This window comes from Heloderma suspectum, chromosome 3 (assembly GCF_057233095.1).
Source record: "Heloderma suspectum isolate Gila_16-S chromosome 3, 16-S_ref, whole genome shotgun sequence".
Classification (NCBI taxonomy): domain Eukaryota; kingdom Metazoa; phylum Chordata; class Lepidosauria; order Squamata; family Helodermatidae; genus Heloderma; species Heloderma suspectum.
The window spans coordinates 224,833,573-224,857,827 of NC_139460.1; the positions used below are offsets into that span (position 1 = coordinate 224,833,573).

Sequence of the window (24,255 nt, forward strand, 5' to 3'; positions counted from 1 at the left end):
TTAAGTCATACATCCTTAATTGAATTTGTCAAATACTGGGCTGGAGACTTTGACCTTGGGGGATTGCATGATAGGTCCTGCATCAGTTCAATAGTAACAACTCAAATTGTGTATTTGTTTCCTTTTTTATTCGGTACACAGGGATTTGTTTGTTGGTCTCAACGGGTAGGTAAAATGTTTTCATTTATTAGATTAACCAAGGCTAGCATATGAAGAGATTATGAAAGTAAAAAACATGCAGGTTTTTAAAGAGACCGGAGTTGGTCCCATATAACATATCATCTTTGCTTTCTTTGGACATTTCTTGCCCTAGGTAACAATGGATAGTTATTGTTTTTACTTTAATCACCCTGATGCTTCTTGTCCCAAGAATGGCCCATTCTCTGTTTTCAAACTCAAAGGGTCTCAGATTAAACCAGGAATGGGGGAACTTTTTCTGTTCAGGGTCACATTCCCTCAGGGGTAGTCTGTCAGGGGGAGGGGGTGGCATTTGCCCACAGTGGGTAGGCCTGCAGCCAGTGTGGGTTAGGCCAGAGCCTAAAGAGAGAGGGGCTACCCTTTTCTCTTTCTTTCTGCCGCTACCTCTCTCTCACTCCCCCTGCACAGTGGGCTGCCAAGAGAGGGACAGAGCACTCTTGCCAGAGACCTGAACTGATGGCTGGCAGAAGGCATTTGAAATTGGGCTGAGAACAACATTAAATCAAATGCTGCTGACCATATGGCAATGGCCTTCTAAAAAACATAAGACTAGCCCTGCAGGATCAGACCAAAGGCCAATGGAGTCCAATATTCATAGCGTCTCAGCCTCCAGTTTGGATCACTCATCACAAAAGTTCTTTACATCCAGGGCCCACATTTAAGGTTGCATCCAATGTTAGTCTAACTTAAGTCCCATTCATTTAAATGGGGCTACTCTATGTAGGACTAACATTGGCTATAACCCTCAGGATCCAATCCTCAAAAGACTTCGCAGGAAATGTTATCATCATCATCCTTAACGTTTACATAGCACTTTCGAGTGTTCAAAACGCTTCACACAATGTATTGTCTAGTTGTAATCTTTCAACAACTCTGAAAGGTATGTTGAAACAATATGTCAGTATTGTTATCCGCCATATTGCAGGTGCCGGGGGGACTGAGACTGAGTGAGAGGGGCTTGCCTATGTCAGGCGTAACACCCTGACTTTGTTTTTCTGGGGAGGCTTTATTGTTTTATTGTATTGTATTTTGTATAGATTGATAGTTGATTTTACAACTTTCTGTAAATTGCTTTGGGAGGCTTGTCCTGGAAAGTATACTAAACAAGCACACAAATAAATAAACAAAATGGGGAAAAGTATATGAAAGTACTCGGGTATGCTATCCGGATAATGATCAAATCTGCTGCTGCTGATCCAGTTAAGAATCAACTCTAATCTCCTTTGCACCATCATTTAAAATATGTCAAGCTCTCTCAAAAAAAAGGATGCAAAACTAATTCTACACCCACTCTTGAGAAACTATTGTCAATCTCCAGCCAAAAGCTGCTAATGACTGGCTGATGGTGTGGTGCTTTGCTAAACAAGTTCACTCTGTTTAGCAAACCAAATCATCATGACATAGCTAATTTTTCACAGACTATTTCCCACTTGACCAAAAAGGCCACATTCCCCAGCTGTTTAGGCAAATGCATTGCATGGGAAAATGTCCCATTAATATGCTGTTACAGATGCTGGCTGACACGCGCGCGCGCGCACCCCCCACCCCCCCAATGGGTGGCTATAGTCTGGCTTTGTTTCTTCAATGGAAGGTAATGAGAGGAGAAACTCTCCTGATAGCTAGTTGAGCTTTTGGGTGTGATAGGCCTCAGAATTTGGAGGGAAGCTCCAGATGATGGAAGGAACAGAGAGAGAGCAATAAAAGCAGTTGGCAGTTTCAATTTGTGCACAGCTCTACTATAAATGATCCAAGAAAACAAGAGAATGGAGGGTTTTCAGCTAGAGCTGTGGACAAATAGCCTCTCAAAATGATCCATCCTATTTGTGGGAAGAGAAATTGGGGGTGGGGACAGAGAGACTATTTCACAAAATTTCTCCAGGGAAGGAGAGATTCTCCAACAGTTTATTGGGGCTTTTCATTAGCAGTGGCAGTAACACAGCTTCTTTCTTTTTCCCTAAGGCTTTTAAAAAAATGCTGCTGCAAGTGACAACAGCAGCAACTGTGTTGGCATCCTGGCCACCATTTTGCATCATACAGAATTCCCAGACATAATGTTGTTCCAGGGCATTGTGTTTGTGCAGGAAGAGTGGGGAATGGCAGTCGCCACAAAAAACAATAGTGGAGAATATTTGGAACAAATTCTGCAAAGTGGCCTTCTTTTTCTAGTGGGGTGAGAAAAAGAAAAATCTCATGCATTTTTTCAGAAAAAATGCCTTCTAAGACATTTGAGCTCAGCTCTATTTCTAGCGGGAGTCAGCTGAAATGGAGAGCGCAACATTGGCATCAGTGGTACAGAAGTTGCTTTCTGGCTATCTGCTATCTGCTGAAGGAGGGCTTGCTTACTTCAACAGTGCTTTGAACATATATTTGTAAATAAAGCCATTATAAAGATGATACTATAAATTTCCAGAGCTCTTTTTCCCCCAAAGGAAATGGAACCCTGGAACTTTGTCCCTGGAACTTCTCACAAGGAACATAGCACATAACAATACTCTGAGCCAGCATATGGCAATCCATAGAATGTGTAGCCTTGTCTACAAGTAGATTAGGGATGGGAGAAGACAACAAGGTGAAAAACATCAGCAGTTAGTTCTGAAAAGTTAGTTCACTTTTCAGTTTGTAACACAATTAGGCCCCTTCATGGATCACTGCCTTGTTGTGGCGAAGGGGCTTGCGTAACTCAGTGAAGCCATAAGCTATGCCGTGCAGGGCCACCCAAGACGGACAGCTCATGGCAGAGAGTTCGGACAAAATGTGGTCCACTGGAGAAGGAAATGGCAACCCACTCCAGTATTCTTGCCAAGAAAACCCCATGGAACGTATCACAAGGCTAAAAGAGATGATGCCGGAAGATGAGCCCCTCAGGTCGGAAGGTGTCCAATATACTACTGGGGAAGAGCAGAGGGTATTTCCAAGTAGCACCAGAAAGAGTGAAGCGGCTGGGCCAAAGCCGAAAGGACACTCAGCTGTGGATGTGTCTGGTGGTGAAAGAAAATCCGATGCTGTAAAGAACAATATTGTTTAGGAACCTGGAATGTCAGATCAATGAATCAAGGTAAGCTGGAGGTGGTCAAACATGAGATGGCAAGATTGAACATCGACATCTTGGGAATCAGCGAACTAAAATGGAAGGCATGGGCGAATTTAATTCAGGTGACCATCATATCTACTATTGTGGGCAAGAATCCCTTAGAAGAAATGGAGTAGCACTCATAGTCAACAAAAGGGTGGGAAAAGCAGTACTGGGGTACAATCTTAAAAATGAATGATCTCAGTACGAATCCAAGGCAAACCATTCAACATCACAGTAATTCAAGTCTATGCCCCAACCACTGAGGCCGAAGAAGCTGAGGTTGATCGGTTCTATGAAGACCTACAACACCTTCTAGAACTAACACCAAAAAAAGATGTCCTCTTCATCATAGGGGATTGGAATGCTAAAGTAGGAAGTCAAGAAATCACCGGGATAACAGGCAGGCATGGTCTTGGTGTACAAAATGAAGCAGGACAAAAGCTAATCGAGTTTTGCCAAGAGAACACACTGATCATAGCAAACACTCCTTTCCAACAGCACAAGAGACGACTCTACACATGGACATCACCAGATGGTCAATATCGAAATCAGATTGATTATGTCCTTTGCAGCCAAAGATGGAGAAGCTCTATGCAGTCAGTAAAAACAAGACCTGGAGCTGACTGTGGCTCAGATCATGAGCTTCTTGTTGCAAAATTTCGGCTGAAATTGAAGAACGTAGGGAAAACCACTAAACCATTCAGGTATGACCTAAATCATATCCCTTATGAATATACAGTGGAGGTGAGGAATAGATTTCAGGGATTAGACCTGATAGACAGAGTGCCTGAGGAACTATGGACGGAGGTCCGTAACATTGTTCAGGATGCAGCAACGAAATCCATCCCAAAGAAAAAGAAATGCAAGAAAACAAAGGGGCTGAAGAAAGTAGGGAAGCGAAAAGCAAGGGAGAAAGGGGAAGATATATCCAACTGAATGCAGAGTTCCACAGAATAGCAAGGAGAGACAAGAAGGCCTTCTGAAATGAACAATGCAAAGAAATCGAGGAAAACAACAGAATGGGAAAGACTAAAGATCTCTTCAAGAAAATCGGAGTTATCAAGGGAACGTTTTGTGCAAAGACGGGCATGATAAAGGACAAAGAAGGCAGGGACCTAACAGAAGCAGATGAGATTAAGAAGAGGTGGAAAGAATACACAGAAGAACTATACAAGAAAGACCTGAATGTCCCTGATAGCCATGATAGTGCGGTCACTGAACTTGAGCCGGACATCCTCGAGAGTGAAGTCAAGTGGGCCTTAGGAAGCATTAGTAACAACAAAGCTAGCGGAGATGACAGTATTCCAGCTGAGCTATTTAAAATCCTAAAAGATGATGCTGTTAAAGTGCTGCACTCAATATGCCAACACATTTGGAACACTCAACAGTGGCCACAAGACTGGAAAAGGTCAGTTTACATTCCAGTTCCAAAGAAGGGCAACGCCAAAGAGTGCTCAAACTACCGCACAATTGCGCTCATTTCACATGCCAGCAAGGTGATGCTCAAAATCCTACAAGCAGGGCTTCAGCAGTATGCGAACCGAGAACTACCGGAAGTACAAGCTCGGTTTCGAAGAGGCAGAGGAAATAGAGATCAAATCGCCAACATTCGCTGCATCATGGAAAAAGCAAGAGAATTCCAGAAAAACATCTATTTCTGCTTCATTGACTATGCTAAAGCATTTGATTGTGTGGATCACAACAAACTCTGGCAAATTCTTAAAGTGATGGGAGTACCAGACCACCTTACCTGTCTCCTGAGAAACCTGTACGAGGGACAAGAAGCAACAGTAAGAACTAGACATGGAACAACCGAGTGGTTCAAAACTGGGAAAGGAGTACGACAAGACTGCATATTGTCACCCTGCTTATTTAATTTATATGCAGAGTACATCATGAGAAACGCCGGGTTGGATGAATCACAGGTCGGAATTAAGATTGCTGGGAGAATTATCAACAACCTCCGATATGCAGACGATACCACCCTAATGGCAGAAAGCGAAGAGGATCTAAAGAGCCTCTTGTTGAGGGTGAAAGAGGAGAGTGCAAAAGCTGGTTTGAAACTCAACATTAAAAAAACGAAGATCATGGCATCTGGCCCCATCACTCCCTGGCATATAGAAGGGGAAGAAATGGAAGCAGTGACAGATTTTACTTTCTTGGGCTCCAAGATCACCGCAGATGGTGACTGTAGCCATGAAATTAAAAGACGCTTGCTCCTTGGGAGGAAAGCTATGGCAAACCTAGACAGCATAGTAAGAAGCAGAGACATCACCTTGCCGACAAAGGTCCGTATAATCAAAGCTATGGTTTTCCCAGTAGTAATGTATGGCTGTGAGAGCTGGACTATAAGGAAGGCTGAGTGCCGAAGAATTGATGGTTTCGAACTGTGGTGCTGGAGAAGACTCTTACGAGTCCTCTGGACTGCAAGGAGGTCAAATCAGTCCATCCTAAAGGAAATCAACCCTGAGTGCTCATTGGAAGGACAGATACTGAAGCTGTAGCTCAAATATTTTGGCCACCTAATGCGAAGAGAAAACTCTCTGGAAAAGACCCTGATGCTGGGAAAGACTGAAGGCAAAAGGAGAAGTGGACGGCAGAGGATGAGATGGCTAGATAGCATCACTGATGCAATGAATATGGACTTGAGCACACTCCAGGAGAGAGCGGAGGACAGGAAGGCCTGGCGTGCTATGGTCCATGGGGTCACGAAGAGTCGGACACGACTGAACGACTGAACAACAACAACAACAACAACAACAACAACACAATTAGGATTTTACTTTTATTGAATACACCCAGAAGTGTTTTACGTATGTATTTTGGATTACAACCCAATGTTGTTTTCATATGCAAATTAGTTATGCACAAGGAAAAGGTCTTCTGAAGGGCATGCATGAGATGGTGAACATATTTTCTAGTCATCCCAAACAGCTGTTAGGAGAGGCAACTCTGTGCCAGGTTTCCCACATATTAATGATGAGGAAATGGAAGGTGTGTTCTTCCTGAACTGGTGGAGTTTTATTTGTAAAAACTGATGTCAAAGAGTACTCTTCCTGGAACTAATTCAAAGCATGGCCAAACACTCACTCTGTATAAGATGCGGTTGATCAGCAGTGCTTGAAACGCAAGGTCAGATCCCTTACATATATCCACACTGACATAATGGGGTAATTTTGAAAGCTCTTTTTGTTTGTTTTGGTCATACACTGGGGCTGGGGTTAAATTTCTGTGTTGTAATCACAGGAAATGCATTTATCAGGTTTCACGCTACACTTTCAACAGGTTTGTTGTTCATGTTGCCTCTTGGGGAGGACAGTCAGTCAGTGATCTTGCCCAACATGGTGCCCTCCAGGTGTTTTGGAAAATTCCCATCAGCTCCATCCAACATGGCCAATAGCAAGGGAGATAGGAGCTGTAGTCCAAAACATCTGAAAGTACCACCTTGGGGAAGGTATTTCTGAAGTGTAAAAAATGGCAGCATGTGCACATCCCACGTTCCTAAGCAGAAAGTAAGGTGGGAGACAGTCTTTATTAATCATAGAAACTCCAAACCCTTGCAGAAAAAATAGTTGTTAGAATCACCCCTGCCTCCCCCAAAACTGCCCCATATTTTTTTTTAGCTTTAATTGGCCCTTTTAAAATCTGTTCAAACGCAGATAGTTACCCATTATCTCTTTTGTCATGCAGAAATGTACCAGTAGTAAGGGACTTTAAGTATAGCTATTTCAGTTTCCCTTAAAACATCTTGAAATGAAAAATCACACACTGTCTTAACCCTTTTTATCCCCCAAAGAAAACTAGGTACCTATACTTATTCTATCAAATTCAGCATGATACAGTACTGAAATTAACAGAGACAACTCTGACAATAATTTATTTTTATATTTATTCTAGGTTTTCATTAAGACAGCTTAATTCTGTATATAGGATGGTCTAAATCTGGCATTTGTTGTTGTTGTTCAGTCGTTCAGTCGTGTCCGACTCTTCGTGACCCCATGGACCATAGCACGCCAGGCCTTCCTGTCCTCCGCTCTCTCCCAGAGTGTGCTCAAGTCCATATTCATTGCATCGGTGATGCTATCTAGCCATCTCATCCTCTGCCGTCCCCTTCTCCTTTTGCCTTCAGTCTTTCCCAGCATCAGGGTCTTTTCCAGGGAGTTTTCTCTTCGCATTAGGTGGCCAAAATATTTGAGCTTCAGCTTCAGTATCTGTCCTTCCAATGAGCACTCAGGGTTGATTTCCTTTAGGATGGACTGATTTGACCTCCTTGCAGTCCAGGGGACTCATAAGAGTCTTCTCCAGCACCACAGTTCGAAGGCATAAATTCTTTGGTGCTCAGCCTTCCTTATAGGCCAGCTCTCACAGGCATACATTACTACTAGGAAAACCATAGCTTTGATTATACGAATCTTGTCAGCAAGGTGATGTCTCTGCTTCTTACTATGCTGTCTAGGTGTGCCATAGCTTTCCTCCCAAGGAGCAAGTGTTTTTTAATTACATGGCTACAGCCACCGTCTGTGGTGACCTTGGAGCCCAAGAAAATAAAATCTGTCACTGCTTCCATTTCTTCCCCTTCTATATGCCAGGAAGTGATGGGGCCAGATGCCATGATCTTCGTTATTTTAATGTTGAGTTTCAAACCAGCTTTTGCACTCTCCACTTTCACCTTCAACAACAGGCTCTTGAGATCCTCTTCGCTTTCTGCCATTAGGGTGGTATCGTCTGCGTATCTGAGGTTGTTGAGAATTCTCCCGGCAATCTTAATTCCGACCTGTGATTCATCCAACCCGGCGTTTCTCATGATGTACTCTGCATATAAATTAAATAAGCAGGGCGACAATGTACAGCCTTGTCGTACTCCTTTCCCAATTTTGTACCAATCGGTTGTTCCATGTCCGGTTCTTACTGTTGCTTCTTGTCCCTCATACAGGTTTCTCAGGAGACAGGTAAGGTGGTCTGGTACTCCCATCTCTTTAAGAATTGGCCACAGTTTGTTGTGATCCACACAATCAAAGGCTTTAGCGTAGTCAATGAAGCAGAAATAGATGTTTTTCTGGAATTCTCTTGCTTTCTCCATGATCCAGCGAATGTTGGCGATTTGATCTCTAGTTCCTCTGCCTCTTCGAAACCCCGCTTGTACTTCCAGTAGTTCTCGGTTCACATGCTGCTGAAGCCCTGCTTGCAGGATTTTGAGCATCACCTTGCTGGCATGTGAAATGAGCTCAATTGTACGGTAGTTTGAACACTCTTTGGCACTGCCCTTCTTTGGAATTGGAATGTAAACTGATCTTTTCCAGTCTTGTGGCCACTGCTGAGTGTTCCAAATGTGTTGGCATATTGAGTGCAGCACTTTAACAGCATCATCTTTTAGGATTTTAAATAGCTCAGCTGGAATACTGTCAGCTCCGCTAGCTTTGTGGTTAGTAATGCTTCCTAAGGCCCACTTGATTTCACTCTCGAGGATGTTCAGCTCAAGTTCAGTGACCGCACTATCATGGTTATCAGGGACATTCAGATCTTTCCTGTATAATTCTTCTGTGTATTCTTTCCACCTCTTCTTAATCTCATCTGCTTCTGTTAGGTCCCTGCCTTCTTTGTCATGCCCGCCTTTGCACAAAATGTTCCCTTGAGATCTCCGATATTCTTGAAGAGATCTCTAGTCTTTCCCATTCTATTGTTTTTCTTGATTTCTTTGCATTGTTCATTTAAGAAGACCTTCTTGTCTCTCCTTGCTATTCTCTGGAACTCTGCATTCAGTTGGATCTATCTTCCCCTATCTCCCTTCCTTTTCGCTTCCCTTCTTTCCTCAGCTACTTGTAAAGCCTCATCAGACAGCCACTTTGTTTTCTTGCATTTCTTTGGGATGGATTTCGTTGCTGCATCCTGAACAATGTTACAGACCTCCGTCCATAGTTCCTCAGGCACTCTGTCTATCAGGTCTAATCCCTGAAATCTATTCCTCACCTCCACTGTATATTCGTAAGGGATATGATTTAGGTCATACCTGAATGGTTTAGTGGTTTTCCCTACGTTCTTCAATTTCAGCCGAAATTTTGCAAGAAGCAGCTCATGATCTTTACTGGCTGGATGGAGCTTCTCCATCTTTGGCTGCAAAGGACATAATCAATCTGATTTCGATATTGACCATCTGGTGATGTCCATGTATAGAGTCACCTCTTGTGCTGTTGGAAAAGCCTGTTTGCTATGATCAGCGTGTTCTCTTGGCAAAACTCTATTAGCCTTTGTCCTGCTTCATTTTGTACACCAAGGCCATGCTTGCCTGTTATCCCAGTGATTTCTTGACTTCCTACTTTAGCATTCCTATGATGAAGAGGACATCTTTTTGGTGTGTTAGTTCTAGAAGGTGTTGTAGGTCTTCATAGAACCGATCAACCTCAGCTTCTTCGGCCTCAGTGGTTGGGGCATAGACTTGAATTACTGTGATGTTGAATAGTTTGCCTTGGATTCGTACTGAGATCATTCTGTCGTTTTTGAGATTGCACCCCAGTACTGCTTTTCCCACCCTTTTATTGACTATGAGTGCTACTCCATTTCTTCTAAGGGATTCTTGCCCACAGTAGAAGATATGATGGTCACCTGAATTAAATTCGCCCATGCCTGTTCATTTTAGTTCACTGATTCCCAAGATGTCGATGTTCAGTCTTGCCATCTCATGTTTGACCACGTCCAGCTTACCTTGATTCATTGATCTGACATTCCAGGTTCCTAAACAATATTGTTCTTTACAGCATCGGATTTTCTTTTCACCACCAGACACATCCACAGCTGAGTGTCCTTTCGGCTTTGGCCCAGCCGCTTCACTCTTTCTGGCGCTACTTGGAAATTCCCTCTGCTCTTCCCCAGTAGTATATTGGTCACCTTCCGACCCGAGGGGCTCATCTTCCGGCGTCATCTCTTTTAGCCTTGTGATATGTTCCATGGGGTTTTCTTGGCAAGAATACTGGAGTGGGTTGCCATTTCCTTCTCCAGTGGACCACATTTTTTCAGAACTCTCCACCATGACCTGTCTGTCTTGGGTGGCCCTGCATTGCATAGCTTATGGCTTCACTGAGTTACGCAAGCCCCTTCGCCACAACCAGGCAGCGATCCATGAAGGGGAAATCTGGCATTACTATTTTATTAATATTACTATTGATAATATTAATATTATTTTAGAGGCTCTGAGCTGGAATTGGTGCCAGTGCCAGTACACTGGTGCAGAACCACAAAAGGGGTTGGAAGGTTCACTTCCTTTCTGGAATGGGAAATGATTTTGGGTAGGCGGCTTAAAGTTTGGTGCTCAAACCCATCTCTGACTTGTACTCAACTGCTGCTCTTGGCAAGACACTTGTCCCCCAACCTCACTTTTTTCTGTTAAGGAGAAGTTTCATTGCTGCACCAAATGTAGGGTCAAAGGAGTGGGCTCAGACCCAACTCTGGCTTGTACTCAGTTTTATCTTATCTTCATCTAGACCAGAGCTCTGTTTCCAATTATGGACGCCAAATGCCTCTCGGTAGCTCTCAAGCAGAGCATGAAGACAAGAGTATCTCTCCACCCCCATGGTTTGTCCCCAGCATCAGGGCTGGGTAGGTGTCAAAGGTAGGCATGGTTGGGCACCCCAAGCAGGGAGCACTGACAAGAGCCCCCTGGACTTGTTCTCCTCCTCACCATTGCAACCTGCTTGTTCACCTGCCTCTCACTCTGGCCCAGGTGATGAGATGAAGCACTGCCTGCTTGCTCATTGGTTCTCTGTCTGTCACACAAGGAAGTGGTAGCAATGATGAGAAAGACGATGAGGAGCAATAGCAGCTAGTGACAATGGTGGTGAGAAGATAAGAGTCCCTGAGGGAGGTAGCCCATTGAGGGCATCTTGCCCAGGAGTAGAAACCTGGAGCCAGTATTGCCCAGCATCTAGTCTTTAGAGCAGCCTTCTCCAACCTAGTGCCCTCCAAATACATTGGACTACATTTCCCATCATCTCCAGCCACCATGGCTAATGGTTGTGCTGCACGATAGGAATTGTACTACACCAGATCTGGAGGGTGCCAAATTGGGGAAGGCTTCATTAGAAGTGTATTGTCTCTGAACATGGAGGTTTCATTCATCTATTATGGCTGATAGGAAGGGCTTCTGTGAGCAGAGCCCTTCCAGATGAAGGGAAGTTTGATAGGAATGATTTGGCAGGGTGGGGAATATATATCACCCTATTTTTCGGAGGCATCATCTACTCCAGGGGTGGGAAGAGAGGATGGAAGATTGGGAGTGAGGGAAAGGCAAGCAAGGGTTGAGAACAAGGGGTGAAAGGAAGGGAGGAAGGAACAGTGTTTAAGGCAAGCTAAGGGAGAAAGCTGAACAGGAGTACTGAAAGTGCATAGTGATAGTAAACAGGGAGAGGTGGGGGAGCAGGATGAAGTGAGAGGTGGAAAGAGAGGGGCTACGAGGAGGAGCAAAGGATTTTCCCTTTTCTCTTCTTTCACCACACCTCTTCCCATTGCCATTTTTGCTGTTCCCGCTTATGTCCCCTGCTCTCTCAAATATAATTATATTCTGGCTACAAGTATTATTTGAAGTACTACTGTGGAAAGACAATCTCCACTATTATAATATCATGGTTGCATCCCTCATTTTCTTGACTGATTGACTGAGGACAATAACTGACAGGAAGTGAAATAAGGCATTTTGATCTTCATTTGTGATGCCTTTGCATAGTTAGAGCTGCTGCAATAATAAAAAGATCTGCATAAATAAACCACTTGTTCCTCTAAAAAAGAAAAAAGAAAGACTGGCAGCAGGGGTGGAGGAGAGAATGCTTTGACGTTCTATTTATAGAACAAAACTGGGATGCCAGCTTGGATGCCAGCATTCAGCTTAAATCTATAAATTTTAAACAACCAGGATAAAAGAACCCTGGTTGTTTAAAACGGAGAGCCACAGGATTGCAATTGACACACATGATATACAACAGATGAGTTACATGATTCCTTACTCAGATGCTGGCAAAGTTCTAAGTGTTGTCTACAACAAGAATAAGCATTGGCCACCTGAAAGGTTATTATAAATAGAACATGTTAACTCAGTTTGAATAGAAATGACTTAATCACTTGACAGCCCCAGTGACTGTGAAAGAGACAGAAAGAATTCTGCCAAATTCCTGTCCAACTTCAGATTGTAATCTTAAATCAGAGGCTGCAATCCTATGCACTTACCTGAAGGTAAGCTCCACTGAACATAGTGGCACTTACTTCCAAGTAAACATGCAGAGAATTGCTGTTACAGGCTAAGCTTCTCCATATTTACTTAGAAGTAAGTTATGCTATGTTCAGTAGGACTTTGGAAGCTTCCAGATGGAGGGGTCCGAGCACTACCAACCAAAAGAGACTGTGCGCCTATTTCTCCCTTTTCCTCCTTGATAGATTTATTTTTCTGGTAAGAAAAAGATGGAAGAAGCAGTGAAAAAATGCAGGAGGGTTACAAGCTGAGGGTTACATTGTCTGCACCACCACCATCCCCATAAATTTCTGTGAATGAGGCAGGGGAATCACACACGAAAAGCCTTGCCTGGAAGCAATCTTACTCTCTAGTATATGTACCTGGGATTGCAGTTTTAGGCTGTAATCCTAAACACATTTACTACAGTGTAAGTGTTATTGTACTCAGTGGGATCTATTTCTAAGTAAATTTTCATAGGATTGCCGTCTTTGACACCTCTATATGTACATGTACAAACAATGCAGTTTCTATCACCAACTGAAAATAAGGGAGTTTTTAAAGTGCAGATTCAAGCAGCTAGTCTTTGACTGCCCCTTGATGGCAAGAACAGGAAGAGGAATAGCATCCAGTCGCCTGATGTGACATTTATATACTTTGAGACTCTTGTCTAATACCACCATTTCTAAAATGTGCAAGAATATATCCATACATAGTTCTTTCAAGAAGTTGCAAAAGTTAATTAGTTTACAGGATTCACATGTTTCATACATGTATGATTTGGATTTCGGCATTCTCTGTGTGTTTACTGGAAAAGAAACAAAAACAATTTTAAAAATGAGTCTCTTTCTTTAAAAAAAACATTTTACAGAGGTCCTCGGAGCAAGGTCCAACAAACTTTGTACACATTTTTTGAGAGGGGAGAAGTTGGGATAAAAGTTAGGAAAAGAGAACCCTTTATTCCCTTCTGCCCTCTTACCAGCAGTGGGAGCACGTGCTGGTGGCCGTAGTGGTTGGGTCCCCCCAAACAACCCCAAGGCAGGCAGTAGTAGTGGCCAGGCAAAGCTTGGCACACAGTACAGGAAAGTGGTACATCAGCGAGTTCTGTTTGCAGCCATGCGCCATGTTAAATCACAATTTTTTCCCTATTGTGAGAGTGGCGTATCTATACAACACATCAAATTCACATGTTCTCTCTTGCTCTCTTTTTAGCTTTGTTTGCTAAATGTGTCAAATAAATATGCTAAATCAGGTCCCAAGTGAGTTACGTCATAAGAAAAAATTCTAATTCAGAATTTTCTGTAAAACCCACATCACTCTCTACCCATCTCTAGTTTCTCCCTATCATCGGCAGCATCTTGTCCACCAAGGAATGAGTCCTACTGCCCTGAATATTCCTGATAACATGTAGTTGCAAAAAAAGGTGTGAGGTGACATAATCATACTAATAACTCCCCACACCCCACATGTGGCAATCAATGAAGTGGAGCAGGGCATGGGGATATTTGTGTGATGATGCCATATAATCATGTAAACCACAAAGCCATCAGGATGCCCATTCCATCTGCAAAGTGCACATATTTGTGGAGAGCCAAGGCACAGGCCAGCAAGTGACACCAACTGATATAGAATAAAAAGATACAGAGTTTGGAAACAACTTAGTTGCAAAAGACAACACAGGTTATCTCTAGAATTTGGGGGGCCTAAATTGTTTCCAGCCTCTTCAGAATATGCTACTTTCAGAAAATGCCAGTGCTTCTTGAATAGAACTTCAGGATCATTTTATTTTAAAGTAATGACAGACATTCTAATTCTTATAAATAGGAATGCCTTCAAATACTTTTGCACACAACCACACACTCTTCTTGGAAGGGGACTGTGGGGGGGATCAAATGTGCTCAAACTTAGGTACTGAATTACACACCTTTGCTGTGAAAAGGCTTTTAAGAAGAGTTTTGAGAAAACAAAATGAGGGAAAGAGGACAGAACAGACCAACTGAGCTGACTGAGAACAGAGGAAGAGAGCCTCTATGGATCTTTAAAGGCTCAGAGAGACAAAGCACTTTCCTATTTTATTTCAATGGCTTTAAATGCCACAATCCAATTTACTTGACACCGAGGTATACAATTTGACCATTTGAAGATAGTTCCAAAGACCACGGTATAAACCACCAATCATCACTGATTGGTTATATAAAATCCATTTATAAGGCCATTTAGAATCTCCGTGTATTCTAAGGCCATCTGCATTCCAGTGGCTATTTGATGTTATTTTTGTTTGTATGCCTTCACAGCAGAACATCAAGTGGGATACTTGGAAGATTTCCCTTTAACCCTTAGCAGACAGAATCCCAGTTATGTTCAAGTCCCAACACATGCCTACAGTTTCACTTGGTTTGGATGAACAATGCATTTCTAAAGCTATTCCAAAGAAGTGATAAGCCTCACCGATACAATTTATTAGAGTATGGGGAAATCTGGTTATTCTGTACCTCTGGTATTACTGTTCCAAAATAACACTAAGGGTGCAATCCTATGCCTGTTTACACTTTTTTTCTGTCTTAACAAACATAGGATTGCACCCTAAGGGACTAATAATACATTATATGGAAGCATCCACCTGTGCCATAACACTGTTTTAAGAGAAGAAAGACAGCTTTCCGTCTGCAGTCTTGAGCACAGAAGCACCAAGGACTTTTAATCACTTCTCTGACACCTTTACTCTCTTCCAAATTCCCTTCCCCAAAGTGGCTCTCTCTCATAGCGGACAAAATGGAGAAAGCATCCAGCTCGTCCATCACATGATAGACCACCAGGCCCATTTCTTTGGGGTGCCAAACTGGGCAACTGCCTTGGGCCCCAAATTCTGGGGGCAGCAAATGAACTTTTAAGGTGGCAGCGCCGGCTTGTGATGGTGGCGGCCACTAGTGGGGGCACCACTAAGCTGATGCTGGGAGCCACAGCTATACACCTCTCTGCTGATGGGAAAACTGTGCCGGAATCAGTGAGCCATGAAGCAGTTAACCCAGTGGAGGGGTTCTCAGAGTGAGGCATCAACACTTCAGAGATCCACAGTAGGGATTCAACTGCTAGAGAGTGCCCGGTGCAGCTCTCTGAAAAGCCAACCATCCAATACCCCTCCAAGCTAGGCATGGGATGGGGTAGGCTCTCTAGGAAGCTCTGCCAGCCACTTCCCTGCTGTGGCAAATTCCATAGCAGAAAAACAACAGGTGAGGCTCTCCAGAAGGCCCACAAGGCAGCAGCCCAAATGCTTCACTGTGAAGGATCCTTCCTCATAGCGAGGCATTCTGGGTGAGATAGCCCTGGAGACTGCCTCTGCTGCCACAGCACAGGCAGTCTCAAGGGCCACCTCACCCAGAATGCCATGCTAGGAAGGATGCTTCATGGCAAGCAAGGCAGTCAAGTAGCAGCAGCCAGGCAGGGAGGTGGAGGATGGTGGTGGCAGAGGGGATGGAGAAAAGGGAAAGAGGAGGAGCAGGAGATGGTAAGAGCAGATGCATGCGGAAGGGAAAGAGAAGCTGAGAAGGAGGCAGCACTACCAGGAGTTAGGAGGGTGGTGGTGCTGGTGGGCTGGAGGCGAGGTGGTAACAGTGGCATTGGTGGGCAAATTTTTCCCTGTGGGATGCCAAAATATTACCTTGTCTAGAGTGCCAGAATAGGTCAAGATGATCCTGTGGACCACCCCTTCCTTCAGAACAGCCTACAGGTGCCTCAGTTTTTACCATTTTGGTCCTACAATCCTAAATTCTGCTGCCAATGTGGTAATGGGGGACAGTTTCCTGTCCAGATTTTATCTATTAAAATATTTATGTACCAATTTTCTGAAAAGGCTCAAAGCAGTGTATTTGTTTTTAGATGTTTATAGCTTATAAAATAGAATTTTAGGGGTTGCACACAACATCCTGCTTATTTACTGTTAATTATTGTCAATAATAGCTCAAATATTGTGGCCACCTAATGCGAAGAGAAAACTCCCTGGAAAAGACCCTGATGCTGGGAAAGATTGAAGGCAAAAGGAGAAGGGGACAGCAGAGGATGAGATGGCTAGATAGCATCACCGATGCAATGAATACGAACTTGAGCACACTCCGGGAGAGAGCGGAGGACAGGAAGGCCTGGCATCGAAGAGTCGGACACGACTTAACGACTGAACAACAAGAAGTGTCAATAATAATTATTCCATCAATGTACTACCACTTTAGCATAAGCCCCCAAAAAGGAAAAGAAAAAATTCTCTGGCCTTAAGAGCTTGCAGTCTATATTTTGACAAAGGGGAGAGATGCAAGGAAGGAGACTTGGGAAAGACAGAAGGAGAACAAGCGATGTTCAGGTCCTGCTGTAGGCTGAAGAACTGCCTCAGTGCGACGAAGCCCGCGCTCTGCATCCCTCCTTCCAGCGAGGTGCGGACCAGAGGAAACCTGCCCGGCGCCCACTACGTACATGACGTAGAACCAGGCCAGTTCCGTTGCAAATCGTCTGGCAGAGAATCTCTCTGAATCGCTGCACTTACGTGGAGGGCGATCGGGTCGTTCTTCTCTCGCACTGTTTCTAGGGTCACTGCAGCTCCCCCCCCCCCCCCGGCGCTACGGAGTTTTCGTAGCCGCGTGGCCTTTCACCCACGCGCCCACCTAGCCACCGGCCGCGTTTCTTTCCACAACATGGCGGCCCCGCTTTCTCGCCCCGGGCTGTAGGTGGCGTGGTGGCTCTGCGGGGTGTGGAGAAGACGCGCGAGCGAGCCGCGGGTGGGGAGGGCGAGAGGGATCGCCGCAGTCTGACAGCTCCGTCTGCGGTTCCTCCCTCACCAGCCGGTGGGAAATAAATTAGTGGGGGCGGCGGCGCGCTGAGGCGACCGCCACGTCTCGTCTCCCTTCCGCGCGGGGGTGTCTCCGCTACCGGCGGGGTAGCGCGCTGAACGCTGCCCTGCCGCCGCCTCTCTCCCCCTTTTCCGGGGGCGGCCTAACGAGGTCGTCGTTGTTCTGAGGCTGGCAGAAGGAGCAGCGGAGAGGCTGCCGCTGAGCGGGGGAAGGCGGCTGGCATCTTCTCGCTGCCTGGCTGTGGGATTTGGGAAAGGCGGGGAGGCGCAGAGAGGAGGAGCGCTGTGTGTGGGGTGTGTGTTCTGTTAACCCTATGAAGCCGGGGGCTGTGGGTCGCGGGTAGGAAGAAGCTGCGGGCAGATCCTGAAGGGGCGGGGGCGGGGGCGGGGGGGGTAAAGATTATTAGGAAGGCAGTGACGGGTAGAGGATTTTTAAAAATATATAAAACAACACCGTTGCTGCTTGAGGAATTGTGTTTCTTCGAGGCGGGGGGCCGGTGGTGGGTGTGGGTTGCGCGTGCTTCTGAGGTAGAGAGGTTATTTGAGGTAATTGCCGGTGTGTGGGGAGGAAGACAGAAGAGGACGAGGTGCGACCGGGGGGCGTTGAGAAGGGCCGAGCATGGCAGCTCTAGCGATGGTTGATGGGGAGGAGCGCCGTTAGAGAGCGATGTCCCTGCAAAGCCCGCAGCCTCCCGCGGCGGCCGCCTCGGATGTGCCCCTGCCCGCCGCGGTCGGCGACAAGCGTTCCTTGCTGGGTTGCAAAATGAATGAGAGTTTGGATCCCGCGTCGGCGGAGGCGGTGGTGGGATCGGAGCAGGAAGAGGGGGTGGCGACTGCGGAGGAGGAGAAGGAGGAAGCGAAGGAGGAAGGGAAGAAAGCGGGGGAAGAAAACGAGGAATTTCCGCCTCGTCTGACTGAATCTAGGACAGCTTCTGGGGTATGTACCAGCGCCTGCTTCTTTAACTGATGCTAGAAAGCTTTGTGCACTCGCACAGCCGCTTCGCTGAGCTGCTCACAGGGAGATGCTTGGATGAATGACTCGGTCTTTTTAATTTCTGTTTAAAAGCAGCTAAAAGCCAAATCTTTCACAATGGCGATGTAAAACTCATGGGGCTTTCTTACTGTCTGGTGCAGTCTGCCTCATAATTTACGTGTTGACTGGTTTCACTGAAGCAGCAGCACCCACTGAGTTGCTGAATAACTTGGGTATTCATTCATTGACATAAACTATCAATAGACATACAGCCATTTTTGGCAACGCTCCTGAAACCATTAAACTGGTAAATGGAATAGATTGCTTATTGCTATCTTTTCGAGGGTTAAATTCTAATAGGATATCGGTAGATAAAAACAACAATTTTTAGTTTTAAATTAAGTTTAAATTGTTGTTATAACATCAATATATTGACGATTAAATATAAATATTTTAACATTTATATGTAAAATATATGGTTTACATCTTTGTGTGTGTGTTCATATTCGTGGATTAATGTCAAGGAAGTTTTCTCAAGGTTTTGGAGGAAAGGGGGTTGCAGGGACAACTCCAGGAAAACTAGCTTGCAAGTGCTGCAACTAGGTAATTTTAGATACTTGACTTAGGGTGGAATCTTATGCATGTTTTTACTGAAAAAAGTCCTACAACTCCCAGCATTCCCCAGCCAGCATGTGCCTTTAATGGTTTTACGGGGGGGGGGGACACCCCTCCATACTTCAAATGGAAAGCACACAATGATCCCCACCATCTCCTCAGATAAACACATGTGGTATAACCTGATCCTATGCATGTTTATTCAGAAGTCTCACTATGTTCAGTAATTAGTTTCTGCATAAAGTTTGCATGATATACCTAATATAAGCCAGGAATGAAGGAATCAATTCATCATATTACTCACTGGTTCCTGTGAATTTAATTTTCCCCCAAGTAATTTCAAGTCAATTCCCCTTTAGCATTTTTTTTTAATAGGAAGGGGCAAAGATCTATGCAGAACAAGGAGGCCCTGCCTCCTGGAAATACTGCTGTTTTCTCCACCTGCCATCTAAAGGGATACAGAAAAGCTTTGCCACTTCATTCAGTTAAATGTATAAACAGACCATCAGAATGCTGAATTCTGAGAGTGATTGGTGCTCTAGATTTCTGGAGATGAACAGCATGGTCCATCACCAATGTTTGAACAAAATTTCCTCAGATGGGATGACATGCAGATGTAGAGCAAATACAAATCAGTAGCCTTGAAGAGAATTTGGTTTTAAGTGTTTAAACATCCACCTCTATATGACATGGAAAAGCAGTTCTCCCCCCCCCCCCGAAGCCATCTCAAAGGAGCAGGCAGCTTTCATAACTTCAAACTGTTCCAAATCACCCAGAAATGTCCTTATTATCATCTGATAATCCCAGGTGAATCACTGACCTGAGAAAATGTTTATACTTGCACAGTAGAGTCAAGGGTACTCAGTTGTGTTGGTTTTGGAAAGCTAAACAAGCATATTGGAATTTCTGAAAAATCTCATGTGCTGCAATGCCTCTTTAAAAGACATTTGGAGGCAGGCTAGTTCTGAACTGATAGATGAAGATCTGAGGTGCAACAATTCCAAAAAGCAATGTGAAAGCAACATCAGTCTGTATGACTTCCTTCTGAGTAAATAGGCGTAAATACCTGAATAAAAGGGGGGAAAGCGGGGGGGGGGGGGCGGAGGACAGCAAGTACCTGCATTTCCTGTCTGTTCCTCTTGACCTCCACCAGCCAGCACCCACTTCTCCTTGCAGAAGCTGCCCACTTACAGCTGCAGCAGCAAAGCTAGACTGGAACAAGGGAGTGCTAGCTCCCACCCATTTCCCCTCCCATCTGGTTCATTCTGAAAGGAAGGGAACAGCTCCATTTTCAAAACAACAGCTGGCAGCCCAGGCTGTTGCCCAGCGCAGCGCTTGGAGTTGGAATTTGGATTTTAAAGTGAATTTTTTCCTGTTTCCAAGCTGTTGCTACAAGTATGCTCAGTCAGAGTCCCTATGCTCAGTCAGAGAAAGAATGAAAATCCAGGGTGTATCATTGGGGGCCCTCCTTGCGCACTGGGGCTGCAGGGTCCTAGACTTCTGTCTCAAAATCTGGTGCTCAGGATCCTTTGCTAACAGCACCACTGCTAGCCTGGGGAAGTAAAGGGCGGCAAAAAATATTATTACGGGAGCAAGGATTTTGTTTATATACATTCGATATAAATATGCTGTGACAGAAAGCTGGGAGGGCAAATGGGATTCTAGAAATATTTTGGAGGAGCATTACCACGTGGAGATCTCGGGGGATGGACTGGATTGTGTTTTGAACTACCGCTTAACATGTCAGTAGGACATAATATAAACATTTATGGTATGTCGGAGTCTACTACTGGTCACCCAATCAAGGAGAAGACGAGGATGAAACGTTTGAAAAGCAAATAGCCAATGTTTCAAGGAAGCATGATGTAGTAATAATGGGGGACTTCAATTTTCTTGATATTTGTTGGGAGACAAATTCTGCAGAACATGGCCCCTCCAGGAAATTCCTGACTTGTGTGGCGGATAACTTCCTCCTACAGAAAGTAGAGGAAGGAACTAGAGGATCGGCTATCCTTGACTTGATCCTAACCAACAGAGATGACTTAGTGGATAAAGTAGCAGTTACAGGAACTCTGGGGGAAAGCGACCATGTTGTACTTGAGTTCTTGGTTCTAAGGGAAGCAAAAGCCGAGTGTAGTCAAACGCGTACCCTGGATTTTAGGAAAGCTGATTTTAATAAACTCAGAACAATGATAAATAAGGTCCCATGGCAAGCGACTCTAATGAGAAAAGGAGTCCAAGATTTTAAAAAAGGAAATTCTCAAGGCAAAATTACAAACAATTCCAACAAGAAGAAAAGGTGGAATACAACAGAAGAAGCTAATATGGCTTCACAAAAGCTTAGAGATGGCCAGAAAACAAAAAAAAGGACACATATAGGAAGTGGAAAGTAGGGATGTTGGAGAAATCCTCCACGGACTCCAGTGAGGCCGTGGCGGAACGGACGCCACCCCCTGAAATCCTCCCCCGGGACGGACGTACCTGACGGATGTGGCAGCGGCTCCAGGTCGTCTTCCAGCCGCAGCCGCAAATGGTGGCCATCATAAGTAAGTAAATACTTGCGTAGCCTATCATGGCCATTAGCAGGCACGCAATGGCAGCTGCTATGACGGCCGCCATTTGCAGCCGCAGTGTTCCAGCAGTGGCCGGAAGTCCGGCTGCAGCCGGCTGGCAGCCTTGCTGTAGAGCGGAGCCAGCTGTCAGGAATGCCCTAGCTGCCTCTTACAGTCTACTCCAATAGCCAACTCAAAACACAGACAAAAGGATTCTTTTCAAGGCTTTAATCCTTTCATAACTTAATGACTCTTTCAGATGCTAATCACCAGCAACTAAGCAAGGAACAGCACTGGGGAAAGATAGCAGAGTAGCCTATGCTCCAGGTTAGGCAGTTGGTCCCCATTTAATGGAGAATCACGGGAAGACCCTGAACTTATGGGCTAGGGGGAGATCCTCCCTCTTTCCCTTGGATCTTCGGGACGCAACCATTGCTTGCGCACCAAACGAGCGCTGCGCCTCCTTTCCGCGCCTTCCATCTGTCGTCGCTCTTGGCGTCGAGCGTCCAGCAAGCCCCCCTCCAGCACTCTTTCACTGCCAGGGTCACTATCTATCCCAGGAATGCTGGCAGGAGGAATCTCTGCCAGCTGCTGTGCCTGTGAAGATGAGCGAGCTCCTCTCCCGCGGATTGCTGTTCCTCCTCAGTATCAGAACTGCTCTGGGGTTCTGTTGGCTCAGTTTCCACCCTGACATCATCCCCGCTCCCATGAGGCCCCCCTTGTGCTCCTCCTCTGGGGCCCCAGGTTTGTGGGGGTACAGCTGGTCGAAGCGCCTCAGCAGCAACAGAGCATGCACATTTTCCGCGGGTTCCCAGGATCACTCATCTGGCTCATACCCCTTCCAGTCCACTAGATATTGCAGGCGGCCTTGAGAAAGGCGGGAGTCCAGAATCTCCGCGACCTCAAACTCCTCCTCTCCCTCCACCAGCACTGGTGGCGGGGGGGAGCCGACCAAGCAATGAGGGTCGCCAGAAACCAGGGGGGACAGCAAGGACCGATGAAAAACAGGATGGATCTTCATGGAGCGGGGGAGAGCCAGGCAAAAAGCAACAGGGTTAATTTGGGCCGTAATCTGGAAGGGCCCTGTTTGGCGAGGCGCGAGCTTCCTTGTGGGCGAGTGAGAGGGCGGTATTGGGTGGAAAACCAAACCCAGTCCCCCAGTTGCAGAGACGGACCCGGCATGTGCCGCTGGTCTGCAGAGGCCTTGTAGGCTGTCTTAGCTTGCTCGAGGGAGTCCCGTAAGAGGTGGTGTACTGCTTGCAACTCCTCTAAAAAGTAATGGGCTGCCGGCACTGAAGAGGGAGCTAGGGTGGACAGGAAAGCCTTGGGGTGGTAACCAAAATTGGCAAAAAATGGAGTTTGGCGGGTGGAAGCATGGCAGGCATTGTTATAAGCAAATTCTGCGAGAGGCAGCAAGGAAAACCAGTCATCTTGTTGGTAATTGACATAACAACGCAAATATTGCTCCAGAGTCGCATTGGTGCCCTCAGTCTGACCATCCGTCTGTGGATGGTGGGCGGAGGAAAGATGGAGCGTCACATGGAGAAGCCCAAGTAGCTCCCTCCAGAAATGGGCAGTGAATTGGGGGGCCCTATCCAAAATGAGACCCTCGGGCCATCCGTGGAGCCGGAAAACATGTGCCAAAAAAAGCTCCGCCATCTCCCTGGCTGTGGGCAACCCAGAGCAAGAGATGAAATGGGCCATCTTAGAAAACAAATCCACCACCACCAGAATAGTGGTCTTACCGTGTGAGCGAGGCAAGTCAGTGATGAAGTCAAGGGAGAGCAGTTTCCAAGGTCCTGAAGGGGTAGGCAGGGGGTGAAGCAAGTCTGTGTGTGGGCTTGCCTGAGGGGGCCTTCGCCCGCTGGCAGGTTGGGCAGGAGGCGACATAGGTCTTGATGTCCTGGCACACACGAGGCCACCAAAAATCCCACGTCACTCCATGCAGGGTCTTGGCAAAGCCAAAATGACCAGTGGGGGGGGAGTCGTGGCACTGATGGAGGACCTTATCATGGAGGGGTCTAGAAGGCACATAGACCCGGCCAGAATGGTAAAGCAGGCCACCTCGCAAAGAGAAGAGGGTAGAGTGGGGAGGACCAGAGGGTAGCCCCAGTTCCTCCACTTTTGTGCGGACAAAAGCATCCTGAGCCTGTGCAGAGTGAAGGAGCTACTCCCAAGAGCGAGGTATCGCAGCTGCCGTCAGGCTCTGGGGGGGAAGAATCAGAGGGGGGGATTTCCCTCACCCCCTGGCTGGAGGTCCAGCTTACGAGAAAGAGCGTCTGCTTGTAGGTTGTTGGAGGCCTTCACATGGCAAATCTTAAGGTGGAACCGGGGGGAAAAAAGCGACCACCTAATCTGCCTCTGGTTTAAGGCACAGGCTATCTGAAGATGTTCCAGGTTGCAATGGTTGGTTCTAACTTCGACTGGGTGCTGTGCTCCCTCCAGAAGATGACGCTAGGTCTCTAAAGCGGACTTGATGGCCAACAGTTCCTTCTCCCAGATGGTATAATTCCTCTCAGACATGTTCAGCTTCCTGGAGTGGTAGGCGCAGGGTTGCCTAGCATCTCCAGTATGAGGGGGAGGGGGTACTTGTCGGGAATTGAGATAGAATTCAACGCTCTGAAATCATGCACCGGGCGGAGTTCTCCTGATTTTTTGGACACGAACATGGTAAGGGCGCAGGCGGGGGAGGAGGGGCAAATGAAGCCACATCTGAGGTTTGTGTCCAAAAACTTCCGCAGAGCTCGAAGTTCCGGCTCCAACATCGAATACAGCCAGCCAGTGGGGATTGTCGCCCCA

At 46.0% G+C, this 24,255-nt stretch overlaps 1 protein-coding gene and 1 long non-coding RNA gene across 2 annotated transcripts in view; one reads left to right on the forward strand and one right to left on the reverse strand.

The window, feature by feature from the left end:
• LOC146350823 (uncharacterized) overlaps positions 1-17,379 on the reverse strand; it is a 54,769-nt gene extending 37,390 nt beyond the window's left edge. Inside the window, exon 1 of the long non-coding RNA XR_014789414.1 lies at positions 17,014-17,379. This is a non-coding gene — a long non-coding RNA (uncharacterized LOC146350823). The remainder of the gene's footprint in view (positions 1-17,013) is intronic.
• A 539-nt stretch (positions 17,380-17,918) lies between these two features.
• Positions 17,919-24,255, forward strand: part of HECTD2 (HECT domain E3 ubiquitin protein ligase 2) — an 85,921-nt gene continuing 79,584 nt past the window's right edge. Inside the window, exon 1 of the mRNA XM_084845816.1 lies at positions 17,919-18,253. Coding sequence (XP_084701942.1) covers positions 17,984-18,253 — 270 coding nt within the window. The 5' untranslated portion in view covers positions 17,919-17,983. The remainder of the gene's footprint in view (positions 18,254-24,255) is intronic.